We start from the raw sequence: 24,099 nt of genomic DNA, 5'->3' as shown, positions 1-24,099 counted from the left end.
GCGGTGGCAGATCGGAGGAGTTGGTGGGCGGTGCTACAGTACATTTTTCGTCGGTGTCTGCGATCTTCTCTCGCTCTCTTTTTGGAATTTGGGGGCAATCGAAGAGGACGAGGGTTTCGTTTTTTAATGGTTCGCTGATGAGCGCAGAGATGGGGAGTAGCACGTGAGAAGGAGCATGTTTGGGTTTAGTTCAATTTAGCCCTTCTGTTAAGAGATCAATGGCAAATATATCCACAATCTTTGCAAATAACGGGATAGTTTTTTAATTGCATTCGTGTCTATTAGCGAATCATACCCGGGCTGGGCCAACAATCAGGACTATGGAAGTGGACCGGATATAATTTTTTTAGTTGCATACCCGCGGCAGTGTAGACTGTAGCGACCAAAGAACAGTTATCTGATCGGTTATTTTGCCTCCGTTTCAACTGTGGTGCACTCATACCCCTATAAAGACCTCCCTAGACACGAAAGAAAGGGGGGGGGAGCAGATTAGAGCAGAGGGCCTTGAGTTTTGGTGAATTAGAACAAGAGAGAGAGTCTTCCTTCTTCACAAACATCCTCAAGAAGCTTCTGGCGATTCCTAGATATCTAAGCTCAGACTTAATCTTTGGAAGAACGAACATCTTACATCGATAAGATATTCGTTTCAAATTCTTACTTCGATAAACGAAGGAAGAATCATTAAACCCCTCACGGTTCAATCAGAATCTGTGATTTGGTGGTCCACGAGTCAAAGCGCTCCCGACACAGGTAAAGATCCCACGCAAGCAGCGATCCAAACAACGATCCTGCGTTTGTTTATCAAGAGTTGTAATTTTCCTTTTGTTGTGTAGAAGAGATCTTATAAAAAGACTATTTCTTTTGAATTTATTGTAATCGACCGAAGATATAATGAATTCTACAGCAAGACCAACTTTTGACGCAAACAAACTGGCGACCACAGTGGGAGCCAACGGTCTCGCTGCTGAGACCGTCGTGTCGCAGCCAATCAAGATTCCAGTTGAATCCATGGTCGAATACGAATTCGACCAAACCAAGTTTGAGGAATATCTCTCATCATCCTCTTCAAGATCTTCTTTGTCTCGCAAGTACAAGGGGATCTCACAATTGAGGAAGACTTACATGCCAAAGAAGGCACAAAATGAAGACTCTCACTTGATTGTTGCTGAGGGTTTTACTAGCAACACTTCTGCTCACAATGACTCTTATCTAGTTAAAGAGTTATCGAATCAAAGCCCACAGGCATTGACGAAAATAGCTCGTCAGAGACAACGTCAGCGCCGCGCTCGTTAAATAGCTAAGGCCTTGGAACAAACCGACGGAGTTCGTTATCATGCGGACTTAGAGTCGAGGAGGCATCGAGTGGTTCAGTTGTCTCAACGACCAATCATTCATGTCTCTGCTAAACTCACGACGGAGAAATGGACTATTGTCAAAAGGACTCGTTCGACCCTCAAAGAACGTATACAAAAACGTCGTGCAAACGCTGCTCATGCCCGTGCTCTCTTACAACAAAGGCGAGAAAGGAAGAAGGAAACGGTGACCAAAGAATCACCGACACTCTGCCAACTTTGGATCCCAAAGTCTGGACTTATGCAAAATCAGCATTCGGAGCCCGTTAAGACTCCATACCCGCAAGGGGGTGGTTTTAAACGTGCGACTCCCGACATAACCTTGGATCGCTCAAAGACAAAAATAAATTGTCCTGAGAATGCCAACAAGGTTTTACACCCCCAGAAGAAGACGCATTCACCAAATGATATCGTCATACCTGGGAGGTCATGCCAACAGACGATACGATTTTTTGGCAATCATACCGATGAATCGTATTATCAAGTTGGGGTTGTGAATAATTTTCGAAAGAGAGTTATTCGAGAGATAAACTCTCGTTGTTCCTGTGCACGACTCGTCAAAACAGCATTATCAGAATGTGACTGTTTCAAACGAGAAGCCATCCCACGAAGAGTCTCTGTATTGTCGAAGCCTAAACCGAGACATTTCCGCAAAAGAAAATCAGATGCCCAAGATGATGAATTCCCTGAAGTCACCATCAACGTAGCTGATAGAAGAAAGTCTAAACAGCATTCAAGTGACTCAAATCCCGACTTTTCCCCGAGAGGAAAAGTCAATCCAAGAATTGCTCAAAGGATGTCTCGACTCCAATTAGGAGCCATCAGACGCAGAGATTACAAAAGAATGCAAGAAGGAATGTCCTCAGAGGATGAATTCTCGGACACTTATTCTGCAATCGCTTCTGATGATACAATGTCTAGCACAGGACAAATCAGAGAAGTATTCACAATCACTGCTGATCAGTTCGTTCAATTTCACCGCTTAATAACACTGGGGGTGGCCCAATTATTTCTACTCAACATCACTCAGAAAGAGGTGAAGATGAGGACAAGAAAATGCAAGAGCTTGAAAACAAAATCAACGCTTTAATAACGGCTCAAGAAGTGAAAAAGACGGGTATTCCATGTCCCTATCCAAGAGAATGGGATTCAATACCGTACCCGTCAAAATTCAATCTGATTAACTTCACACCGTTTGACGGGAAGAGCGCGCCTACTCAGCATTTGATTTATTTTAAGTCTGATTTGGGCATGATCTCTGGAAATGAGGCTTTAATGGTCCGGTCATTCGTTGGCACCCTTCGTAGGCCCACCTTCGATTGGTACCGACGGCTCAAGCCAGGGAGCATCAATTGCTGGGATGACATGGAAAGTTTGTTCCTCAGCAACTTCTTCGATGATAACACCGAAGTGTCAGTCGGAACCCTTTTGGATGAGAAACAAAAAGACGGAGAGTCTGTCGATAATTTTGTCAAGCGCTTCCGTGATAAGGCAATGAACTGTAGAGATCCTGTTACAGAGGAGTTTATCCTGCAAACATGCCACAATAATCTCTCCATCGATGTCCTGGAAGCCCTGGGGGTCGTACCATCCAAAACTTGGAAGGAGTTAAAATTATGTGGCGAACAAGCTGAACATTTTCTTAAAATGAAGAAAGTTGAGAGAAGTCAACCGACGACATCCGCAATTTCTGTGGACGTAACTATCGATCCGAGGTTCCAAAAAGAGTATTCTTTCGAAGATGATGAAGCTCCAGCCATATTGGAATACCTCCTCGCCAATGACAAAATCGAGCTACCGCCTATTAAAGATCAAGAGGGTGCTAAGATGATTACAGATCCAAACTACTGTGCATACCACAGAAGGGTTCTTCATCCCACCAATATTTGCTTTGGACTCAAAAACAAGATCCAAGCATTAATTGACTCCGGCGTCATAATGGCGAAACAAGCCAAATAAAGACGACCATCTACTCCATTGGATATACGAGTATAAACTGTTTCCCCCCAACTCCGAAGAGTATACGAGTATAAACTGTTCCTCGATATTCCAACAGGTATATGAGTCTAAACTATTTCCTTTCTTTCACGGGAAGTTCCTGGAGGGCTCTATGCATAGTACTCTTAAGGATAACCCGAATATGCAGCTGAATATAATGATAAAACCAGTTTCATAAAGAAAGCTGGGGGTGGATGGTTCATGTAAAGGGAAGTTCTCGGAAGAACGCTCTATGTAATTTTCTTAGGGATAACCCAATCATTACAAACAAATTGATAAACACTACATCCCCACGATGATCTTCGAATACTCTTTTGCTGAGATGAGATTCGATCACTTCTTTAGATCAATCTTCCCTCACAAAACTCATATATTGGTCAAACCTTTAAACAGTTAGGACCAAAACCAAAATCCCCTCTCGATTCCTTCCATGAACGAGAGGTCCACAAATTGAACGATCAAACCTTTAAACAGTTAGGATCGTCTCAAGTCCCCACTTGGTCAAACCTTTAAACAGTTAGGACCAAAACCATAATCCCCTCTCGATTCCTTCCACGAACGAGAGGTCCACCAATTGAACGATCAAACCTTTAAACAGTTAGGATCGTCTCAAATTCCCATTTGGTCAAACCTTTAAACAGTTAAGACTAAAGACAAAATCTCCTCTCGATTCCTTCCATGAACGAGAGGTCCACAAATTGAACGATCAAACCTTTAAACAGTTAGGATCGCCTCAAAACTCCCACACGATCAAACCTTTAAACAGTTAGGATCGTCTCAAATTCCCATTTGGTCAAACCTTTAAACAGTTAGGACCAAAGACAAAATCTCCTCTCGATTCCTTCCATGAACGAGAGGTCCACAAATTGAACTATCAAACCTTTAAACAGTTAGGATCGTCTCACTGCCCACATGGTCAAACCTTACTACAGTTAGGACCACAACCAAAATCCCCTCTCGATTCCTTCCATGAACGAGAGGTCCACTTTTAGTTGAATAATCAAACCTTATGACAGTTAGGATTATTCAAACCCGTCCAGGTTCTCTAAGTGGAGATCCTACTTTGAGTTTCCTTTGCACCAGGAGATAGAATATAAAATTCTTACTCTCCGATTTCGGGTTTATCTCTACCAACAAACAAGAGACCAGGAGATAGAATATAAAATTCTTCCTCTCCATCATCGGGTTCATCTCTACCAACAAAAAAGAGACCAGAAGATAGAATATAAAATTCTTCCTCTCCGATTTCGGGTTCATCTCTACCAACAAAAAAGAGACCAGAAGATAGAATATAAAATTCTTCCTCTCCATCATCGGGTTCATCTCTACCAACAAACAAGAGACCAGGAGATAGAATATAAAATTCTTCCTCTCCGATTTCGGGTTCATTTCTACCACCAAAAAAGAGACCATGTTACTCCAATAGGTACACGAGTCTAAACTGTTTCCCTACCCTCAACAGGAAGTTTCTGGAGAATATTACTCAGAATATTCTTAAGAATAACCTGATTACCTCCCAATGGGTATATAAGGTTAAACTATTTCCCGAACACTCCAATAGAGTATATGAGTATAAACTATTTCTCTATTCTTCGACGGCAGTTCAAATTCAAGACTTCGACAAAGGTCACGCGATAAATGCAGCACCGGAGGAATTTTAGCTATTCTACAAAGCACTGAATAGGCTAAAAGATGAAGAAGTCAAGAATTAAAGCCATCCGTAGACTATGTTACACAACTTCCTCAACAAAGCACTGGAGAAATTACAGGGAAAGCTTATCATATCCAAAGTGTCCCAGACCCCTCTCTAAAAATGATGAGTCTGAGATACTTTGTGGAGGGGGTATCTGTAGGCGTCAAAAAATACTTATAGACATCCAAATACCACTCAAGGCAAAGAGAAGACGATAAACGAGAAGCTTCTAGCGAGTCCTAGAGATCTAAGCTCAGACTTGATCTTTGGAAGAGTGAACATCTTACATCGATAAGATATTCGCTTCAAATTCTTACTTCGATAAACGAAGGAAGAATCATTAAACCCCTCACGGTTCAATCAGAATCTGTGCTTCGGTGGTCCACGAGTCAAAGCGCTCCCGGCACAGGCAAAGATCCCACGCAAGCAGCGATCCAAACAACGATCCTGCGTTTGTTTCTCAAGAGTTATAATTTTCCTTTTGTTGTGTAGAAGAGATCTTATAAAAAGACTATTTCTTTTGAATTTATTGTAATCGACTGAAGATATAATGAATTCTACAGCAAGACCAACTTTTGACGCAAACACTCCCATACTGACCCGTTCAACTTAATTTTCACCACACATTTGCCCACAATAGCACACGGTTGATCATCATCAAGATATACGTATCCAAGATTTCCGGGAACATACTTCTCGAAGAATTCTTTCTGAGAAGTAGCATGGAACGACGCTCCTGAATCTAACACCCAAGATTCCTCCTTGCTCTCCAAAGAGCATATCAATGCGTCGTCTCCTCCTGAGGTGGAAGTGACATTCACCTCTGCATTCGCCTTCTTCTCCTTCTGAGCACTCTTGCACTAATTCTTGTAATGCCCGGTCTTTTCATAATTCCAACACTCGATAGCCTTCGAGCTGTTGCTTGGATTCCTTGACTTGGACCTCCTGTCCTTTGATCTACCTCTGTAGTTTGATCTGCCTCGCCCGTTCCCTCTGGTTGAATTTCTATCTCTTGACTCTGTATGCAATACTGAAGAGGTTGTAGCTTCACCCGACTCTCTCCGTCGGATCTCCTCCCTGAGAACCAGATCACGAATGTCATCGAACTTCAACTTGGTGCTTCCCGACGAGCTACTCACTTCCGTGACGGTAGCATTCTAGCTTTCTTGTAGGGAAGACAAAAGTATCAACGCCCGAACTTCCTCATCAAACTCAATTTCAACTGAACTCAATTGGGTTGTGACCGTGTTGAGTTCATTGAGGTGTTGTGCTACTGACGCGCTTTCCGCCATTCTCAGATTGAATAACCGTCGCATCAAATGAACTTTATTCGTGGCTGATGGCTTCTCATACATATTTGAGAGTGCTGCTATAAGACCCGTTGTGGTCTTCTCCTTCTCTATGTTGAACGCAACATTATGAGTCAACGTCAATCTAATAACTCTGAGGGCTTGTCATCTAGAAGGTTCCACTCATCTGCCTTCACAGAATCTGGTTTCTTCCCCGATAGTGGTTGATACAAATTTTTCTGATATAGATAATCCTCTATCTGTATTTTTCAGAATCTGAAATCTGTTCCATTAAACTTCTCAAGTCTCATTTTTCCTTCATATGCGGCCATGGCTCCCACTTGAATCTGACTTCCTTTAGATCGTTTCACGCTCTGATACCAGTTGTTGGGAAATCTACCCGCCGGGGCTACGCAAAACCCCAAAGATAGCAGAAACGCAGTATAGAGAAAAGTACACCAAGTTTTAACGAGGTTCGATAACTGCCAACGCTCTCGGGAGCCACACAGTTAATTTCTTATTAATCAAACAAGAAATTATACACAAGAGCAAATCTCAAACTGAGATTTCTCAATACAAATAAAGGCTAACACTATAGCTACAGTGTCCCTCTTAAATACCCCTTAAATTCCTTCAGCCCTTTTTAATTCTCTTCCTAAATTTCTTTCAATCACGTGAGAACAAAAGGAGAAAGAGAGAGAGATCGCGGGTGAGGACAGAGGGGGAGAGCCGTCACTGGAGTTGAGATCGCGAGAAGAAAAAACACAATAAGGGGGCTAGGGTTTCGGGTTCCCTTTTATAGGGGAACACAATGACAGGCTGGTCTCGCCTGCAACATTTTTGCCTGCGTCGACTTCGCCAGCAAGGAGTCGCTCGAGCTCGCCTACAGATCTCGCCATCGAGCTCGCCACTGACCTTGAGCTCGTCTCGCCTGCAGCCCCGCTCGCCTGCAGGGTTAGATCTCCACCCGATTCCAACAGATATCTCCAATACCAACTGTGACATTAACGAGGAAGAGAAGCAAGGATGAAGCGACCATGCGATGGATGCTCAAGAAACAAGGGGATTTGGTGGTGTGTCCAGAGGGGATAGTATTAGTGTCTTGCCAGTTGCTGTGATGGCAGAGGGGGCATGTTCTACAGGACAACTATAAGGGGTTACAAGTGCTGAGATTCCTTCTCTCTCCTTACTAGTGCGCACCCCGTGCGTAGCACGCCCCAACCCCTTTTTTGCTACAGTAATTCTTTTTTTTTCAAACGTCACAGTGATTTTAAAAAAAATACGTAGCCCGTTTGTGCTACATACCACAGTATTCCGTTTGTGCTACAGTAATAAATAGCGAATCTTTGGATCCTCCTGTAAGTATAGAGGAGTAGATGAACCCCATTCGTCGTTACCATTACCAATTCCTCCAACGCGTCAATCCCTACAACGTCGATAAAGGTGCTGACGGTTACAAATTCAAGATTGCGAATCAAGTTCAGCGGTCGATTGGACAGGTGTTGGGATTCAAGCGCACCAATCTCACGAGGAAGGACAAGTATCAAATGCTTGCTAGAGATGATGGCTCCGAATCCAGGCCCTGGAAGATTATTCCCCCAATACTAATTGGAGAATACAAAGTTACAGCAATTATATAGGCATACACGCTACCATAACGGTACAATACTGCTGCTGCTCGTTTGTGTCCTCTTTCTATGTCAGTGCTATGTGAACCAAGCATTAATTAGATGGGCTATCTAATACAGACACCTGACTTAGCACATACTTCTTGCGGGTATATGTGGTTGATATTTACAAGTGTTAATATAACTTTTTTTTTAAATTGTGGAGTTTTATAATGAGCGTTCATCCTCTTCCAAAACAGAAGTGGGGTTTTTTAATAAAATCTCATCCTCCATGTTGTCTATGTGGCACAATCCCATCATCCTCATAAAGTAGACATAAATCTCCACTAACTCATATCCTCTCTCATAATTTATGAGGATGGTGAGGATTGTGCCACACAGGCGTCAAGGAGGAAATCAACTCGTATGACAAGGACACCCATTAATCTCAAAAAAAAAAACCTAGGGTTTTGAATGTTCAACTTGCAACAACCGACTAAAACTTAAATCCCTAGCAAAAATTGGTAATTAGATAACAAATTAATGTCCCACTCCCATACTTGCACCATCAAAATGTCAATTGAGATAAGAAATCAACAACGAAGCAATTAGGGTTTTAAGGTCCTGAAGAATCTAGAGCTTACCTTGGGAGTCGTGGGACTAAGACTTAGGAGCAGGAGATGATGACCCAAGGGAATTGTTCAAGAGCATGAGGACAGGTCTCGAAGGTGAGAGGTGAGCCATATAGGGATTCTCTGCGATATTATGATTGAAGATGTTAAGAAATGGGTTAGGATAGGAAATTAATTAGGGATTTCCACTATTTTTTTTGTAGTGGAGAGGATCCGAATCCATTAATTAGACCCGTTTGCACTTCGCATACCAAATTAGCACATAAGTCTACAGGCCCACAACAGTGTTTCATTTTTATGACAAGTTAAACTTAAGTGCAGCGTTTTGTTTTCTTGGGTGGGCGGCATGGCCGCCTCTAATTTCTCCGTAAATATTAACTATATATACACACCCGCATACAACATTTGCTAAATTTAGAATAGAACCACATCTGATTTCTCACTTATCATTACCAGAGCATATAGGCGTAGTATGCAGTTTTCAAGATTTGGGGGACAGATATGAAATTAGTTAATATGTAAGGGACTAAAAATACGTAATTTTCAAGATTTGATGGGCTTATATGAAATTATTAATCATTTGAGGGACTAATACTAAAAAAACCCTTCGTAGAGTTGCTGTGGTTAGGAGGAGCGAATAAATAGGAATAGGCCACCCTCCGCACGAATGAGAGAGAGATCGGGAGGGGCGGAGAACAGCTTATTATGGGGCCTGTTTTGACTCCAATCTCCAGAAGACCGGGTCCTCGTTTCGCTCCTGACTATTTCTCTGTAAAACAATGGAGTTATTGTACGTTTTATCCCATCAACACCTTTATTATAATTAATTGTTGTCCATTTTTTTTACCGTCTTCCTCTCTACTTTCGGTAAGATTTTAGCTTCTTTAATTGTTTCTCGACTAGGCGATTTCAGATTTGTCGCCGATCTTGAAGGTTGGGATTCGAATTTCAATCAGGAAGTTGTCCGCATCATCAAAAATAAAATAAAATAAAATAAAATGGATGACTTCTTTAAGGGTCTGGACGGTAGACTGAGGGCTTCTGGCATGTTGGCTGACTCTGTTATGATGGGCATCGTCAACTCTGCAATGGAGAATGCCTACAAGAATAGCTGCTCAAAAGAAGGAGATCTGGTGCGGTTGAACGAGAAATCTAGATTCTGCGAGCTGGCCACAATACAGCTAGAATGGTGCTTAAAGTTCTTGCAACAACAAGAAGAAGAAGAAGAAGAGGAGGAGGAGACTCATGAGAACACCAGCAACAACATTCATCATTTTGTTGAGAGCAACTGCGATCGTGAGAGGCTGCTTTCTGACCTGTTGGTGACAAGGGATCGTATCCATAAGCTGCTTTCTGACCTGTTGGTGACAAGGGATCGTATCCATAACAGGCTCGAGGAGACCGAGCTGATGATCGCTGAGAAAGATAGAGAGCTATCTGAGAGGATGGAGATTGAGTCTAACCTTAGATTAGCTTTGGAAGTCAAGGATGAAGACATTACCTCTTTAAATGCAGCCCTGGGGCTTGAAAGGGAGAAGCGTAAGAGAAGAAGAAAAAAGAGTACGGAGAAAATCAGCCAAGTCAAAAGTTGTGTCGATGAACAACTGAAGAAACTTAAGGCCAAACTAGAAGATGGGCAACGCAACCTTAGAGGTCTTATGCGAAGGATAAGTTCCCGCTCCTTGGATTTTGATAGGTTGCTGATGATAACTGAATCTGATTTAGAAAGGGAGGAAGGTTTCTCCAACAGTTTTAGAGATGCGAACGCCAAATTAATGTTAGAAGGAGTGCAAAATCTGAATTTGGAAATTGAACTGAAAGATATGGCTATAGATATGGGCATTCTTAAAGAAAAGATCGATTCTTCCTTTAGAACGGTGGCGAGTTCTGTCTCCCTGTTCAAGACAATGTTGGATGAACAAGGATGGCTTTGGAATGTTGAGAGAGAGACGATTGATATTATAGTCAAAGGTTTCTTAAGTGAGGTACAATACCTACTGAAGTCCGACACCCGTGTTGTGGTAGAGGACGTTTCTCCTGTGTTGATGATGAATACTACTTGCTGGGCTGCTTTTATAGATGACATTACTAGCTTGCAGAAAGCACTGGAGAGGCTAGTTCCAAACAAGGGTGAGATGCATAAGCTGGGAGATGGTGTCAACTTGGAAAGGGAGAATAACAATGGTCTATTGGGAAATCGAGATGTGAGTGAAGGAGGTCCAAGAAAGAATAATATTGATTGTATTAATGAAGGAGGCAAGGAGACTACATCCATGTTAGAAAAAGATGACCATACCGAGGAATTTTGTGAAGAGAGTCCATCATGCCGTTCAGTCGCCCAAAAGATAAGAAGTCATGAATTTATCATACAAAAGAAATCTGTAGAACTTGATATCCTCAAGGGAGAAAAATCCAGAGAAAAAGGGTGTTTGGCTTTTAGAAGTGAAAGAAGTCTTGATTCTGTTTATGATATGCTCGCTAGGATCAACTCGAGCGTGAAATCTATCATGAAAGAGAAAGAAAAGTTCATCAGAAAGTGTGATGACCTCAAGTGGAAGGTTGGAAGAGACCAAAGTATTCTACAACATAGTTTATCACGATCCTTATTAGTTGAGGAAGAACCAAAGATAGTTCAACCGATGGGAGGTAGCCCTGAGCTATCAAGCAGCAGGTCATGTTGCAATCTGACACATTCTGAACTTTCTGAACAGATAAAACAGTTAAGTCGAGAAAAAGAAGATTTTGATATGAAGTCTGTTATATTGGAAGAGACATATTCTATTATCTTCACTGGTTTAGTAAGGAGACTGCATGCTGAATACGCCGATAGTATCATAGATTCCCAAGTAAGGGATGACACATATAAGAATATCCTAAAGCAGATGATAAAGGAGTGGAGTAACAACATTGAAAACTTTACTACTGAGATATTTTTCATGGAAGACATCTATCGTCATGTTTTTAATGAAGTAATCAAAGATATTAGCTTTGATGTAATCATGAGTGAAGGAGATAGCTACAGTGGAAGTTTACCATTTCATGGCGGTATGTTCCATAGTTTTCATATAACAAGAAAAGCAGATGGAATGCAAGAATCATATTCCTTACTAGACCATTTCAAAACTAGGGAGAATCTGGAACTTGATTTCGATCCAGTGTCACTGGAGAGAAATATTTATTCTGACAATGAAAAATGTTATGTCAAAGAATCAAAGGAACAATATGATGCTTTTACTTTAGAGAGTGGGAGATCTAGAAACATCTCTCAAGAAGTAAAGTCCAGTAAGATGGAGGTGAAAGAAGTGATATCAAGCATAGCCTTAACTCCGCAAGAAGTAAAGTCCAGTAAGATGGAGGCGAAAGAAATGATATCAAGTATAGACTTAACTCCTCATGATGAGAATGTTCTACATGATCAGGTTGCTTCGATTACTGATTTGACAAGATGTGCAAAGTATTCCAAGTGCTTGCCTAAGGGACATGAAAAAAGGAAACTGAATGAGTTTCAGTTGATCATGATACCCTTTACTGATTTTTCAAAAAAAATCATGGATTTTGAGGTTTTAGCATGTGACATAATTGGAGCACATATGACGAGGTATTGTTTTTATGTTAATGATTTCTATTTACTTGTAAATAGACTATGCTATGGATAATCAATTAGACCAAACCAGCATTGAGAAGTAGATATATGGAGTCTCCGTAAGTAACAATTTTCTGTTGTACCCAAACTGTATCAACTAGGTTTTCGGATTACTTTCTCTATGAACATTGGAATATCGTCTTAGTTAACATACATGTAGAACATGGCGCCTAGTCTGTTAGGTTCCTCTAGTTAACACTTAACAGCTATGGATGTCATACTAGTAATATTCAAACAGAATAAATCTAAGACGAAATCTTGTGGGCTCAATTCATACTATAATGTCATGAGATGTCTATTATGCATTTGTTTATTGTCAACTGTAGCTATAGGTTTGTCTGGCATGTCAGAAAGTTGAACATTTCAATTTAGGTATAATCAACTATATCAAGAAGTTAAGAACTGTAAAAATCATATTACAAAAGACCTGTGTAGATACATAATTGAGGTTTTTTTGTATAGAAAAATCTCCAGTGGAGATGATGGAGTTGCAATTAGACTCTCACATCCATCAGTTATAATTTGTTAGTAATATAGGTAGTTGAAAGTAGATACAAGTATTGAGAGAAGAACCACATCCATATTATGTGGATCATCCAATTGAAATCTACAATGTTTTACTATTTACTTAAGAAAACTTTTACAATTTAGTAGATCATACAATTTACAATCGTACGCTTTTTTTGGAAGCTACACGTCCTTTTACGAAGAGTTATTGCATGTATGTATCATATTTGTGAATTGTGATTGGTATCCTTTCATAGTGCAGTCCAGTATCATATAATATATTATCAGTAATATATATAGTGTATGTATATAATTATATAGTATAATATATATAATATATATATATATAATATATACTAGATGATATATATATATATAACGAGACAAACTTTGTGATCCACTTAAGTGGACTATTCACACGGAGCAATAACATTTTAAACACCTGGATGTTTCCTAGGACTTTGCGCGTGATATGAAAGTGACTTTTATCAAATGTTATAATGAGTGTATATAAAGTTTGGTGGACACACATCGACAGCAGCGCTATTCACTATCCACTTAAAGTTGAGCACAAGTTCTGCACTCTATATAATATATATAATATATATATATATATATAGTGTATACTTAATGATATATATATATACATATATTATATATAGACACACAGTGAATATTCTTGTTATATTTATACCACCTTTTTCTATAGGTTAGAAGATATAAATCATCGTGTATCTTCTCTTACTGAGCATGGAAACTCAATTAAGAACCAGCTAGCTCTCTATCAAAAGGCCTTTACCCGGCGATGTTGTGACCTTCAAACTGCTGAAGCAGAGGTTGGGATAAGTTAATCTTATAGGCCTGCCCATGCATCAATTGAGTGCTTTTGATTTCAGTTGCTATTTATTATATACCATTAAAAAAAATACAACCGTTCTCTTCATCAACTTCATATTGTTTAGTCATTTTGATGTTGATCTTACTGTCCCATTACGCTGACACAAAAAAACATTATTCTGCATTCTTTTAGCTTATAGACAATTGATACTCCAAAATTGATAGCATAGCCTATGGGTCTTTCCTTTAATTGACTTCAGCGCGGTCTTTTGTGTTGGGAAATTCCCAACATTGTGTGTATTGGATCTTGAATATTATATTTGATAAAACTCCAAAATCGATAGATCTTTCCCTTGGAGTCAGAATTAGTTCAGTAGAATTCGCATGACCTAACCAGCCACAAAAATCTTTTCCTTCTTTGCTCTATCACTTTCTTCCATTGTTTTAAATATCGGTTGATAATCGATATTATCGGCCGAGTTATCGGATTTTTGAGCTCTCCGCTAGGATAAGTTGGTTTTGTAACCGGTTATCGTTTTGAGGAGATTATCGGCGAGTTATCGGCGTTATCGGCACTTATTGGCCGATAAGTAAGGCTAAATTATCGGGATTATCGGGATTATCAGCCAGGCATTTTGAGTTGAGTTGTTGAGTTTTTAAAACCCGACCCGACCCGTTTTGTTAATAATATGAAAAGTTGTTGAGTTTTTAAAACCCGACCCGACCCGTTTTGTTAATAATATGAAACTTAAAACCCAAAACTTTGTGAATCCGACCTTCAAACCCTAACTTTGTTAATAATATGAAACTTAAAACCCAAAACTTTGTGAATCCGACCTTCAAACCCTAACTTCGTCTCCAGTGGCTGCTCCTTTTCTCGTAGGGCGCTTCCTCCGTTATCTCCATCTCATGTTCTCTGCGCCTCTTCATCGCTCGCCTTCTTGAACTTCAACCTTAAACTTCGTCGCTCACCTACCCTCTGTCAACCATGTTTTTTTTGTCCAGAAACATGGCTATATATACATGCTGTGAGCTTTCCTTCTCTTGTAATTCCTTCACGCACGCACTTTCTCTTTTGAGTAATATCAATTATATAACTATTCTTTTATCATACTTTGTTTTTCTGTTTTTCCTGTAACAGAGACTTATATAAGAAATTAGTGAATAAACTGTACATACTTTGTTTTTCTGTTTTGATGTGTTTATATTTCATTAAACATGGTTAGATTACATTTTTTAGTTGTTATATTATATAAATACACCATCCAATATATTGCTCCGATAAATACTACTTATCCCCGATATATCCCTGATTTCCGCTATCCGATAAGGATTTTGGTCGTCCGATAAATCCCCGATAACCGATATTTAAAACATTGCTTTCTTCTCCATGCGCATTGAACATGAAAAGAATTCCTGCGTTATGACTTGTTTTTCGAGGAGGTAGAAGAAATATGGAGAAGGGAACAAAACTTTTGCTCAAAACATTACTTCAATTGCAGAATTTCAAGGTTCAGACTTGATCCATACAAATAAGATGGCTTGCAACATCACAATTTTGCTTACCTTCTTTTAACAAAATTTTGTACTTTTTTCTTCAAGTTCGTCATTTAGCTAATATTCTAAGTGTGGATCACTTGCAGGTGGATTTACTGGGGGATGAGGTGGATCTACTTTATGCTCTTGTTGAGAAAATATACAAAGTTCTGGATCACTATTCACCAGTTTTGCAGCATTATTCTGGGGTGAGATTGGTGCAATTTGCATATATTGCTCTCCATATTGCATTTATACACGTCGAGCTTTTAAGAAATTACATCTTTATGAAGATTTCTATGACTCTGGCAAGATAATTTAAGAGGATATCTTGCTTTGACATGTTACAGAGAAGTATATCTCAGTTAGATATGCTCAATAAATCATCAAATTATTTTAACTTATCTATGCTTTAAATATTCGTTATTTACTTAACTAAGCATGTCAGATCCTTATACAGCTGTAGGCAATACTTGCCTGCAAAAGACTTTATTTACTCTTCAAAGGTGAACTTTAGGTCTTCTCTTCATCGTGCACATATGTTGTGCATGATGTTTTCAATCTCTCTCTAGAGTTGGACACAGACATTCCCCTGATATTTTCGAAAATAAGCTGGCAACTTATCTAAATCGCTGTATCGCTTTAGTATTAGTGAATAAATTTATAATAACTAAATTTCTTGTTTCTGTAGTGCATTGAGAGTATCTTAGTTTGCCTATCTACAATTGTACATGAATGTGGAGAATATATGCATGTCAAAAACATACATTGTGTTTTAATAAATCATTTTCGTCTTTTGGAAAAATAAAAAAGAGAGAAAAACTATACCCTAAGTGCCGAATCTGAATTTTAGTATGAAGATTTGCTCAGGGTATTTTTTTTGTTGTGAAACTAACTTCAGTTGTTTTGTCTCAGATAATGGATATTCTAAGATTGACCAGAAAAAAATTAGATGGGTAAAAAAGAAGCTTGTGCAGCCAGGTGCTACTAATTGTTTTTCTTTTCTTTCTTCATTAGTCCTCTCAATTTGTTGTTGTTATTGTTGCCACTTATTTTTTTCCAAAATTTTTTGTGTTATGCCCTTTTATAGGCCCTCCAAATAGGCTTCACATGGGAAGTATGTCAACTACTTATCTCTCATTCAAAGTTGCTCCACGCCCCCATCCCTGTAGAATTAATGAGGAGAAAGAAAGAACTGGCTGAAGGGAATATGTCAAAATCACGGGAATGAAGTCTTGTCAGAAAGAAAAGAAATAGAAAGAAAAGAAAAACAATTGGGAAACTGTATGTGAAGATTAATGTTACCTCCCTCGTAAGAGAGATAATACGAGAGGAAACCATATTTCTACTGTTACGGACCCTAGAAAATTTTGAGAGAAAACTTATTTTTGTATCTTGTATTCATAATATTGAAATTCATGGAGATATAGCTCCTGGATATAGATTATAGACAAGAAGTTGAAATGCCTAAAAGGCTGGATATGGTTTCCTAATCACGTTTTTGTTGGTTCATGAAAGTTTTTTTTCCTTTTCTTTTTGGGGTTTGAATTCAGTTTGACACAGGGTCTTTTCTTGTCCCATCATTTTTTAAATGGTCATTATTATGAGCAAACTAACCTCTTATGACAAATATTGCTGGTCAGTGATCGCAAGTGCTAGAGCGAGCAACTGGGCAAGCAGCTAGATGACGATCTTGTGGATTGTGCTATGCACTTGGTACATGATCTCTTAGCCTGTGAGATCTTGGTTTTCTTATTGTTCTTTCTGAGGCTTTCAGGCTTCGTCTAAAGTGCCGCCCTTTCTAATGTTTTCTAATATATAACAAGTAATATGCCTGTGCTTGCATGGATTATTTTTCTCAATGAAACAAGCCTTCTGCCCAAAGACTTCACCCTCCATGTAGACCCTCTTTCCTCTGTGTTGTGCGCGCGGAAGCCACAAAACCAAACCGATGTGTTTCGAGGAACCAAACCAAACACCAAGAGAAGGCCAAACAAATCAAAATAATGCCACAAACATAAACAACCAATTTTAACGTGGTTCGGCAAGTTGCCTACATCCACGGGGCAAGAAGGGGATGGTGTTTTCACTAATAGAGAAGAAGAGTACAAACTGAGATTATAAATCACTCAAACCAACCAATTAATCTTACCAACAAATCTCTAATTCTCTCCAAACAAAACCCTAACCAATAGCCTAGGAAATATCTCTTTTCTGTGCTCCAAATATCCCCAAAACAATCACCAATCAAAGCTAAAGAAACCCTAAAACGTGTTGGTATTTATACCAAACACCAAATTCCAAACAGAATCCAAATAGGAACTCAAACTGTGCAGAAAACCTGCTATAAGTCGACTTAACAGGGACTACAAGTCGACTTGGCAGAGCAAAAATTAACAACTGAAGAACAGATCATAAGTCGACTTATCAGTCCTGATAAGTCGACTTGACAGAGCCAAAACCAACAATTCCAGAGCAGAACGTAAGTCGACTCATGCACAGATACAAGTCGACTTACATCTGTGCATGAGTCGACTTATGACACAAAATCTGGATTTTTTTGAATTCTCTACAAACCTCCACCTCGACGAAGTTTTTTCAAAACTGAGCCAACACCAATACCAACCAAATGTCCCACTTGTTGTGTCCAGTACGAAATGGAATAAAACCATGATCACGGACTCAATCCACAACAAGTTGAGACCCAAATAAGAATGTGAGCACTCTCCAAAAGTCGGTGTCAACTTACCAAATCGGTTGCATCATAAATGACTGCCTATGTATCCTCTTATCCAAGGAATCAAGCATTCACGTAGTTTACCCAACGGCCTTCAAAGGCCATCAATCCAATAGAAGAGTTCGCAACCCTTCTCCAACATCACCAATAAATCTGCAACTGATAGCTCTCCCAATGGTCAAATCCAAACGAAACTATGTCCACCAGCTGCACTTGGAATCAACCAACTCATCATCTGCATCCCAATGTAAATGATCCCCAAACTGTGTCACCTCAGCTGGAATTCCAAACGATATAGTATGATTTGGAGTATGTGGAATAATCTCCACCCAATGTGGAGTAGCATCACCCCCCACCCGCTGCGATATCCTAACTATCTCATCAACACTCTCCACCTGCCGAGAGTCAAATGTGACATACCTGCTCAGGAAAAAGTTAGAAGCTCCCAACTGATAACCAAACGAGCCTCTGAATCCCAAACATGTAATTGGATCAAATCTCACATCCTCGATGTGACCAAATGCTGGGCAACCAAACATCCGACACAACCCAAAATCTGAAGCAGCTCCACCAAATCTAAAAACTCCAACCGCAGCAGTCGACAACCTATGACTAAGATGACCCAAATATGTCGAAGCTCCAAAACTCCTCTACAATCCAATGCTCAACAACCAACACTGATCCTCCTCCAGTAAGAAACGACCCATCAAAACTGTCATTTTATCTTGTCGCCCTAATGTTTCCTCTCCAATGAAGTGTCTCAAACTATCGTGAGCTCCGAACAAACACAAGAAAGGACCCCTATCAAAATCAGAACAACGGATCACCTTTCTGCCAAATACACTTCCTCTATCTGTTGTTGACTTCTAGGGCTTCACACCAACAGGACTTGGTTGCAACCCATCAATGCCTAGAATAGTCCCCAACTGCGAAAATCAAATACTGATTACCTCCCAATGATGCCTTCTTGGAAGGTCCCCAATTACCTGAATGAATACCATCTAGAAGACCTCTCAATCGTCAAATAGAAGTGCCAAACCCCACCTCCGTCTCCTTGCTCATACCAATGTGCTCAAAGGACTTTAATATGCAGGTCAATGCACTTCTCAATAATCCAATATCCCAGCCTCAACTCCTTCTTTTTCAGTCATATATCTCAAAGCACCAACAAATCAATACGGAACAAACGAAGAATAGATCTAAACTGATAAAGAAGATATTTTTTTACCTCTAATTGAAACCCTAACAAGAGCCTCCGAAAGATCTCACCCCGCACGACGGTAGACAAGATCCACAATAGTAAAAATCCCACATTTATCACCAACTGAAGCCCTAGACGAACTTTCAAAGTGATCTACTCCTCTAACTAGCCCAAGCTCTGATACCAATTGTTATGCGTGCGGAAGCCACAAAACCAAACCGATGTGCTTCGAGGAAGCAAACCAAATGTCGAGAGAAGGTCAAACAAACCAAAGTAATGCCACAAATACAAACAACTAATTTTAACGTGGTTCGGCAAGTTGCCTACGTCCACGGGCAAGAAGGGATGAGGTTTTTACTAATAGAGAAGAAGAGTACAAACTGAGATTACAAATCACTCAAACAAACCAACTAATTTCACCAACAAATATCTAATTCTCTCCAAACAAAACTCTAACCAATAGCTCAGAAAATACCTCTTTTCTGTGCTTCAAATATCCCAAAAATAATCACCAATCAAAACCAAAGAAACCCTAAAACGTGTTGGTATTTATACCAAACACCAAATTCCAAACAGAATCCAAATAGGAACTCAAACTGTGTAGAAAACCCGCTATAAGTCGACTTAACAGAGATTACAAGTCAACTTAGCAGAGCGAAAATCAATAACTGGAGAACAAATCATAAGTCGACTTTCAGTCCTCATAAGTCAACTTGACAGAGCCAAAACCAACAATTCCAGAACAAAACGTAAGTCGACTCGTGCACAGATACAAGTCGACTTACCATAAGTCGACTTATGCCCGTGCATGAGTCGACTTATGACACAAATTTTGGATTTTTCTAAATTCTCCACACTCCGAAAGTGCTAGGAAACAAATCAGACATGCATCCCCGTCAACAACGCACACTGAGCTCCTAGCAGGAAAACAATGGCGATCCAATCGAGGGTCTCTCTGGGCTCCATCATGTACTTTAATGATGCCTTCATCGATAATCAGAGTAAATTCCGGGTATTACTTCATCAATAGCGGAGACATTTTGGGACTTTTTTTTTCCTTTTTCTTTGCAACTGTAATAGCATATGCAAAACTGGTCGAATGTAGAAAGTGAGTTTTTTTTTTTTGAGATTCCGAAAGTGAGTTTTAAAGTAAATTAGGTAGTGTATTTGGGCTTTGGAATAATTTTGGAAGGAGGTGGGATTAAAAATAATAAATAGGAGTACCACTTCGGGTCAGTGCGCGGCATTCACCCCGCAAGTAAAGACCCCGTATATAATAACAGCGTTTGGTGTTTGAAAAACGAAACGCCGTATCGAACTTTTCTGATTTCCGAATTCCGACCTCGGAAACAATAATACCACGCTTCCTGAGGCGAGAGTCGTGGGTGGGATAAAATGATTCTCCCGAGAGAGACTACGAACGAATATATGTTTTTTCCTGCTCGCCGTCAAATTCCCGTAAAAACAAATCTGAACCGTAGAAGGTTCGGATGTCGGGCTCTGCATCGTCTCTGATGACGGGTCTTTTGCCTGCAAGAATCCTGACATTTCGCGCGGATTTATGAGCTTTTGGCGATTAATTGAGCGTGCGTGCTCATTGTTTATCGTTGTTGTTCTATTATCTTTTGTCAGCTTTGATAGTTACAGGTTATTTGCTTCTCATGGTTGTTCTTTTGGGCTAATATCAGATTGTCGGTGATCCTCTGAAATGTGGGCATGAACTTGCTCATTTCTTGTTTATATTTCTTGATTATTACAAGTTTTTGTCCTTCCTTCATTTAACACTCTTTAATAGGTGAGGCATTTGGCAGTGAAGTCCCACCTGAGGGGAGTAAATGGTCATAAACTACTAAGGGGCTGTTTGGTTGATGTATTTGGCATTGGGGGTTGGGCAGAAAGCCTGCCAAAAAATTGCTCTTTTGGCAGGCTTTCTGCCCAACCCCCAATGCCAAATACATCAACCAAACAGCCCCTAAATGATTTTCCAGATGAAAGAAGAAGAGGTGAAGGGGGAAAAGAAAAAGAAACCAAAGAAAAAGAAAAAGGAAGGACCTTCTTTCCTATATGTTAACGTATTTGATGTCCCTATCATTTTCAGTGCATGCAGATATTTTTTTATATGATCGAATAATGACACATATGTTGCCGATGTGGGTTCTAATTGAGTGATTGTTTGCTCTCTTTATGCTTGTGTGGAAAAAGGGGATAAGGAAAGAAGGGAATGGCATGGATGCAACGTAAACCTTCTCTGTATGCTCAGATATCATCGTGCACTTCTTTTCTAATGTTGTCTGAATTGAGATGATTGGGAAAAGAGGATAGCCCCTCTTCAAGAATCGGCATCCACATGCCTTTCTTTTTTTCTAGTTACACTCACGTATGACTACGCCCTCTTGTCGTGAGTGTCATGCCTCTTCTCATTAAAAATGAATTCCCCCCTGAATCTTGATTATATTGCGCATATCACATGTTGTGTCCTGTCTTCCAGTAGGCGCCTGGCCCTTTGATGCCTACTATTCTTACAACTCCTCCAAACTAACTAATGATAAATATTCTTCTAGGAAATAGTTTATAGTTGAAAATTGAGAAGAAATGTGAGTGCAAGCAGATTAATGGTCATATATCCATTAAATTTATCTCCAACTTAATGATATTAGTTCATTTCATGTTATGTCTCTTATAGTGAAAAATTCGTAGTCATAAGGCCCCTTTAGATTGCAAAAGATGATCACATTGTACTTGCTTCCTTAGGGGGGTTATTCATTGGTGTAATTTGGGGGATAATGGGATAATTTTTGGAACATCACTTAGATGTGAGGTTCTAGACACTAGACAGGGTGTTGTATTATCATGACTCCAAACGTAGGGGCAAACGCCAGTGATATTAGCTCTGAAATTTTGATTTTGTTAAAATATCATGTGTATCTTGATTGCAAATAGATTTGGAACTATCTCTAGCTTGTCTTGTATTTCTTTCCTTAAACATGGTTAGCTTCAAAATTGAAATATGTTAGTTTTTTTAAGAAAAAGTGAATTATCTTTCATAGGTAAGATACTAGAAGAGTAAACTGTACCGGGTTCTTGACCACTGGTTACTTGACTTGGATTCTTCTTGAATAATCAGGATACTATATAATTTATACTTGGTAATGATTGAGAACTAACCTTTTTACAAAAAAAATATTTAATATTAATAGTAGTACTATTAAATTTTAATGTTAGTATCAAAAATTTATAAAATATTTATAGTACTAAATTATTCAAGAGCATGAGTGAATTAGATAAATATTTTTTAGTATACAAACAATATATTATTTTAATAGTATTACTTGAACTAAGAATTAAAATATTAAATAAGGTAAATTACAGTAAACCCCCATAAATTTTTAGCATTTACAGTAAATAAACCCTATGAACTTTCGAAATCACACTAAACCCTAATAACTTTTGTAGAAAGCCCCTAATATCTTTTAGATAAATTGCACCAAACCCCCAGTAACATTCAAAATGCCTTTTTATGCTATTTTTTGTTCTAATTTATAGAGGTTATTTGCAAAATTTAAAAAGTTATTGGAGGTCTTCTTTGAAATAGGAAAGTCATTAGGGGTTTAGTGCAATTTTGAAAGTTCATATGGGCTGGAAGTTCATAAGGGTTTTGTGTAATTTATCCTATCATGGGAAGTAACTATTGCAATATGTTGTATGTATCAAGCGTAACTATCCAGGGAACATTAGGAAAAAGCTAGCAAGATTAATGTAGCTTAATTTATTTAGAGTTAAGTGTAGGCGTCTAAAAATACCTATAAGTTCCCGTATGCGGCTCGAGATGAAAAGGAGGCGATAAACATCGTCATCCAAATTGAGAAGATTCATCAAGTGGCTCGTACACTCAACGATCACCAGAATGATGAACTAGATGTCTAATGCACTCACAGCTTATTTCTAACTGGCCCGCGCACTCGTTAGCCAGTTCTGAGTGACTCGCGTATTCGCTGGACTGTAGGCGTCAAAAAATGCTGAAAGATATCCAAATACAGCTCAAGAGGAAATCATCCAAAAAGGTTGGAGAGTGCTGCACAATTCTTATTTAGGTCTGCAACTTGTTGTGGATTGAAGGTCCGTGATCAAGTGGTTTTTGATTCGGCATTTCGTACTGACACAACAAGTGGGAAACATTTATGGTTTGCGTATGTGAGTGTTGGCATCAGTTTGAAAAAACTTCGTCCGAGGATGGGAGGGTTTAGTAAAGAGAATTCAAAAAAAATGCCAGATTTTGTGTCATGAAGTCGACTCATGCACGAGATGTAGAGTCGACTTGTATCTGTGCATGAGTCGACTAGTCGTTCTGCTTCTGCGAATTAGTATGGTTTTGGCTCTGTCAAGTCGACTTATACAGGGGACTGATAAAGTCGACTTATGATCTGTTCTTAGAGCCTAGAGGCAGAGAGGGCACGCATAGAGGCAGGAAAAGAGAGAGATCTAAGCTTAGGTCCTTAGATCTCGAATGCCGAGCGATTATTTCCGCTTTGGTGATTAATCCCCAGTTGTTAATTTTTGCTTTCTGCCTGGGCTAATTACTCACACGCTTCAGCGTATCGGATAGTTAGTAACCCTTGTATACCAGCAGTCGACTTAATAGCAGGATATTTCTGCAACCAGTTTGCAGTTCGTCTATGTATGGATTATACCTGTTCTATGGAATTTGGTGTTTGGTATCCGAGGCATCTAGATCGCGCGAAATTAAGGGGTCCACGGATTACCCCGCGCAGCCAAAGAACGCCCACCAAAAGCCGAGCGCACACCGCAACAAAACAGCTGAGCTCCGTGATTTTGCTTCACTGAGGCGAGAGTTGTAATATTTTCATTTATTTTCCTTTGATTTAATTGTAACCGTTGGATCTTTATAAAAGGACCGGGAAACTTTTGTAAATCTACGAAAAAGATTGTAACTAAAGGATGACAATTGAGTTCTTCCATTAATGAAGAAGAAGTCCACGGTTTTTCCATCTAGGGCGAACACTTACTAGTTAAGAGAGACTTTGTGTTCTTGGCTATGTCCTTTGATTT

At 39.4% G+C, this 24,099-nt stretch overlaps 1 protein-coding gene and 1 pseudogene across 1 annotated transcript; both read left to right on the top strand.

Moving 5' to 3' along the window:
* Positions 1–7,972, top strand: part of LOC109826947 — a 9,994-nt pseudogene extending 2,022 nt beyond the window's left edge.
* On the top strand, positions 9,267–16,595 carry LOC109826135 (WPP domain-associated protein). Its single transcript, XM_020393115.1, has 7 exons — positions 9,267–9,361; positions 9,505–9,812; positions 9,915–12,169; positions 13,431–13,557; positions 15,202–15,303; positions 16,010–16,075; positions 16,185–16,595. Exons 2-6 carry the CDS (start codon positions 9,570–9,572, stop codon positions 16,052–16,054), a joined length of 2,772 nt encoding a protein of 923 aa, XP_020248704.1. The 5' UTR covers positions 9,267–9,361; positions 9,505–9,569; the 3' UTR covers positions 16,055–16,075; positions 16,185–16,595.

Source organism: Asparagus officinalis, chromosome 10, assembly GCF_001876935.1.
Source record: "Asparagus officinalis chromosome 10, Aspof.V1, whole genome shotgun sequence".
In the NCBI taxonomy this organism is placed as follows: Eukaryota; Viridiplantae; Streptophyta; class Magnoliopsida; order Asparagales; family Asparagaceae; genus Asparagus; species Asparagus officinalis.
The sequence above is the reverse complement of the archived record's forward strand: the minus strand, read 5'-3'. Positions and strand labels throughout refer to the sequence as shown.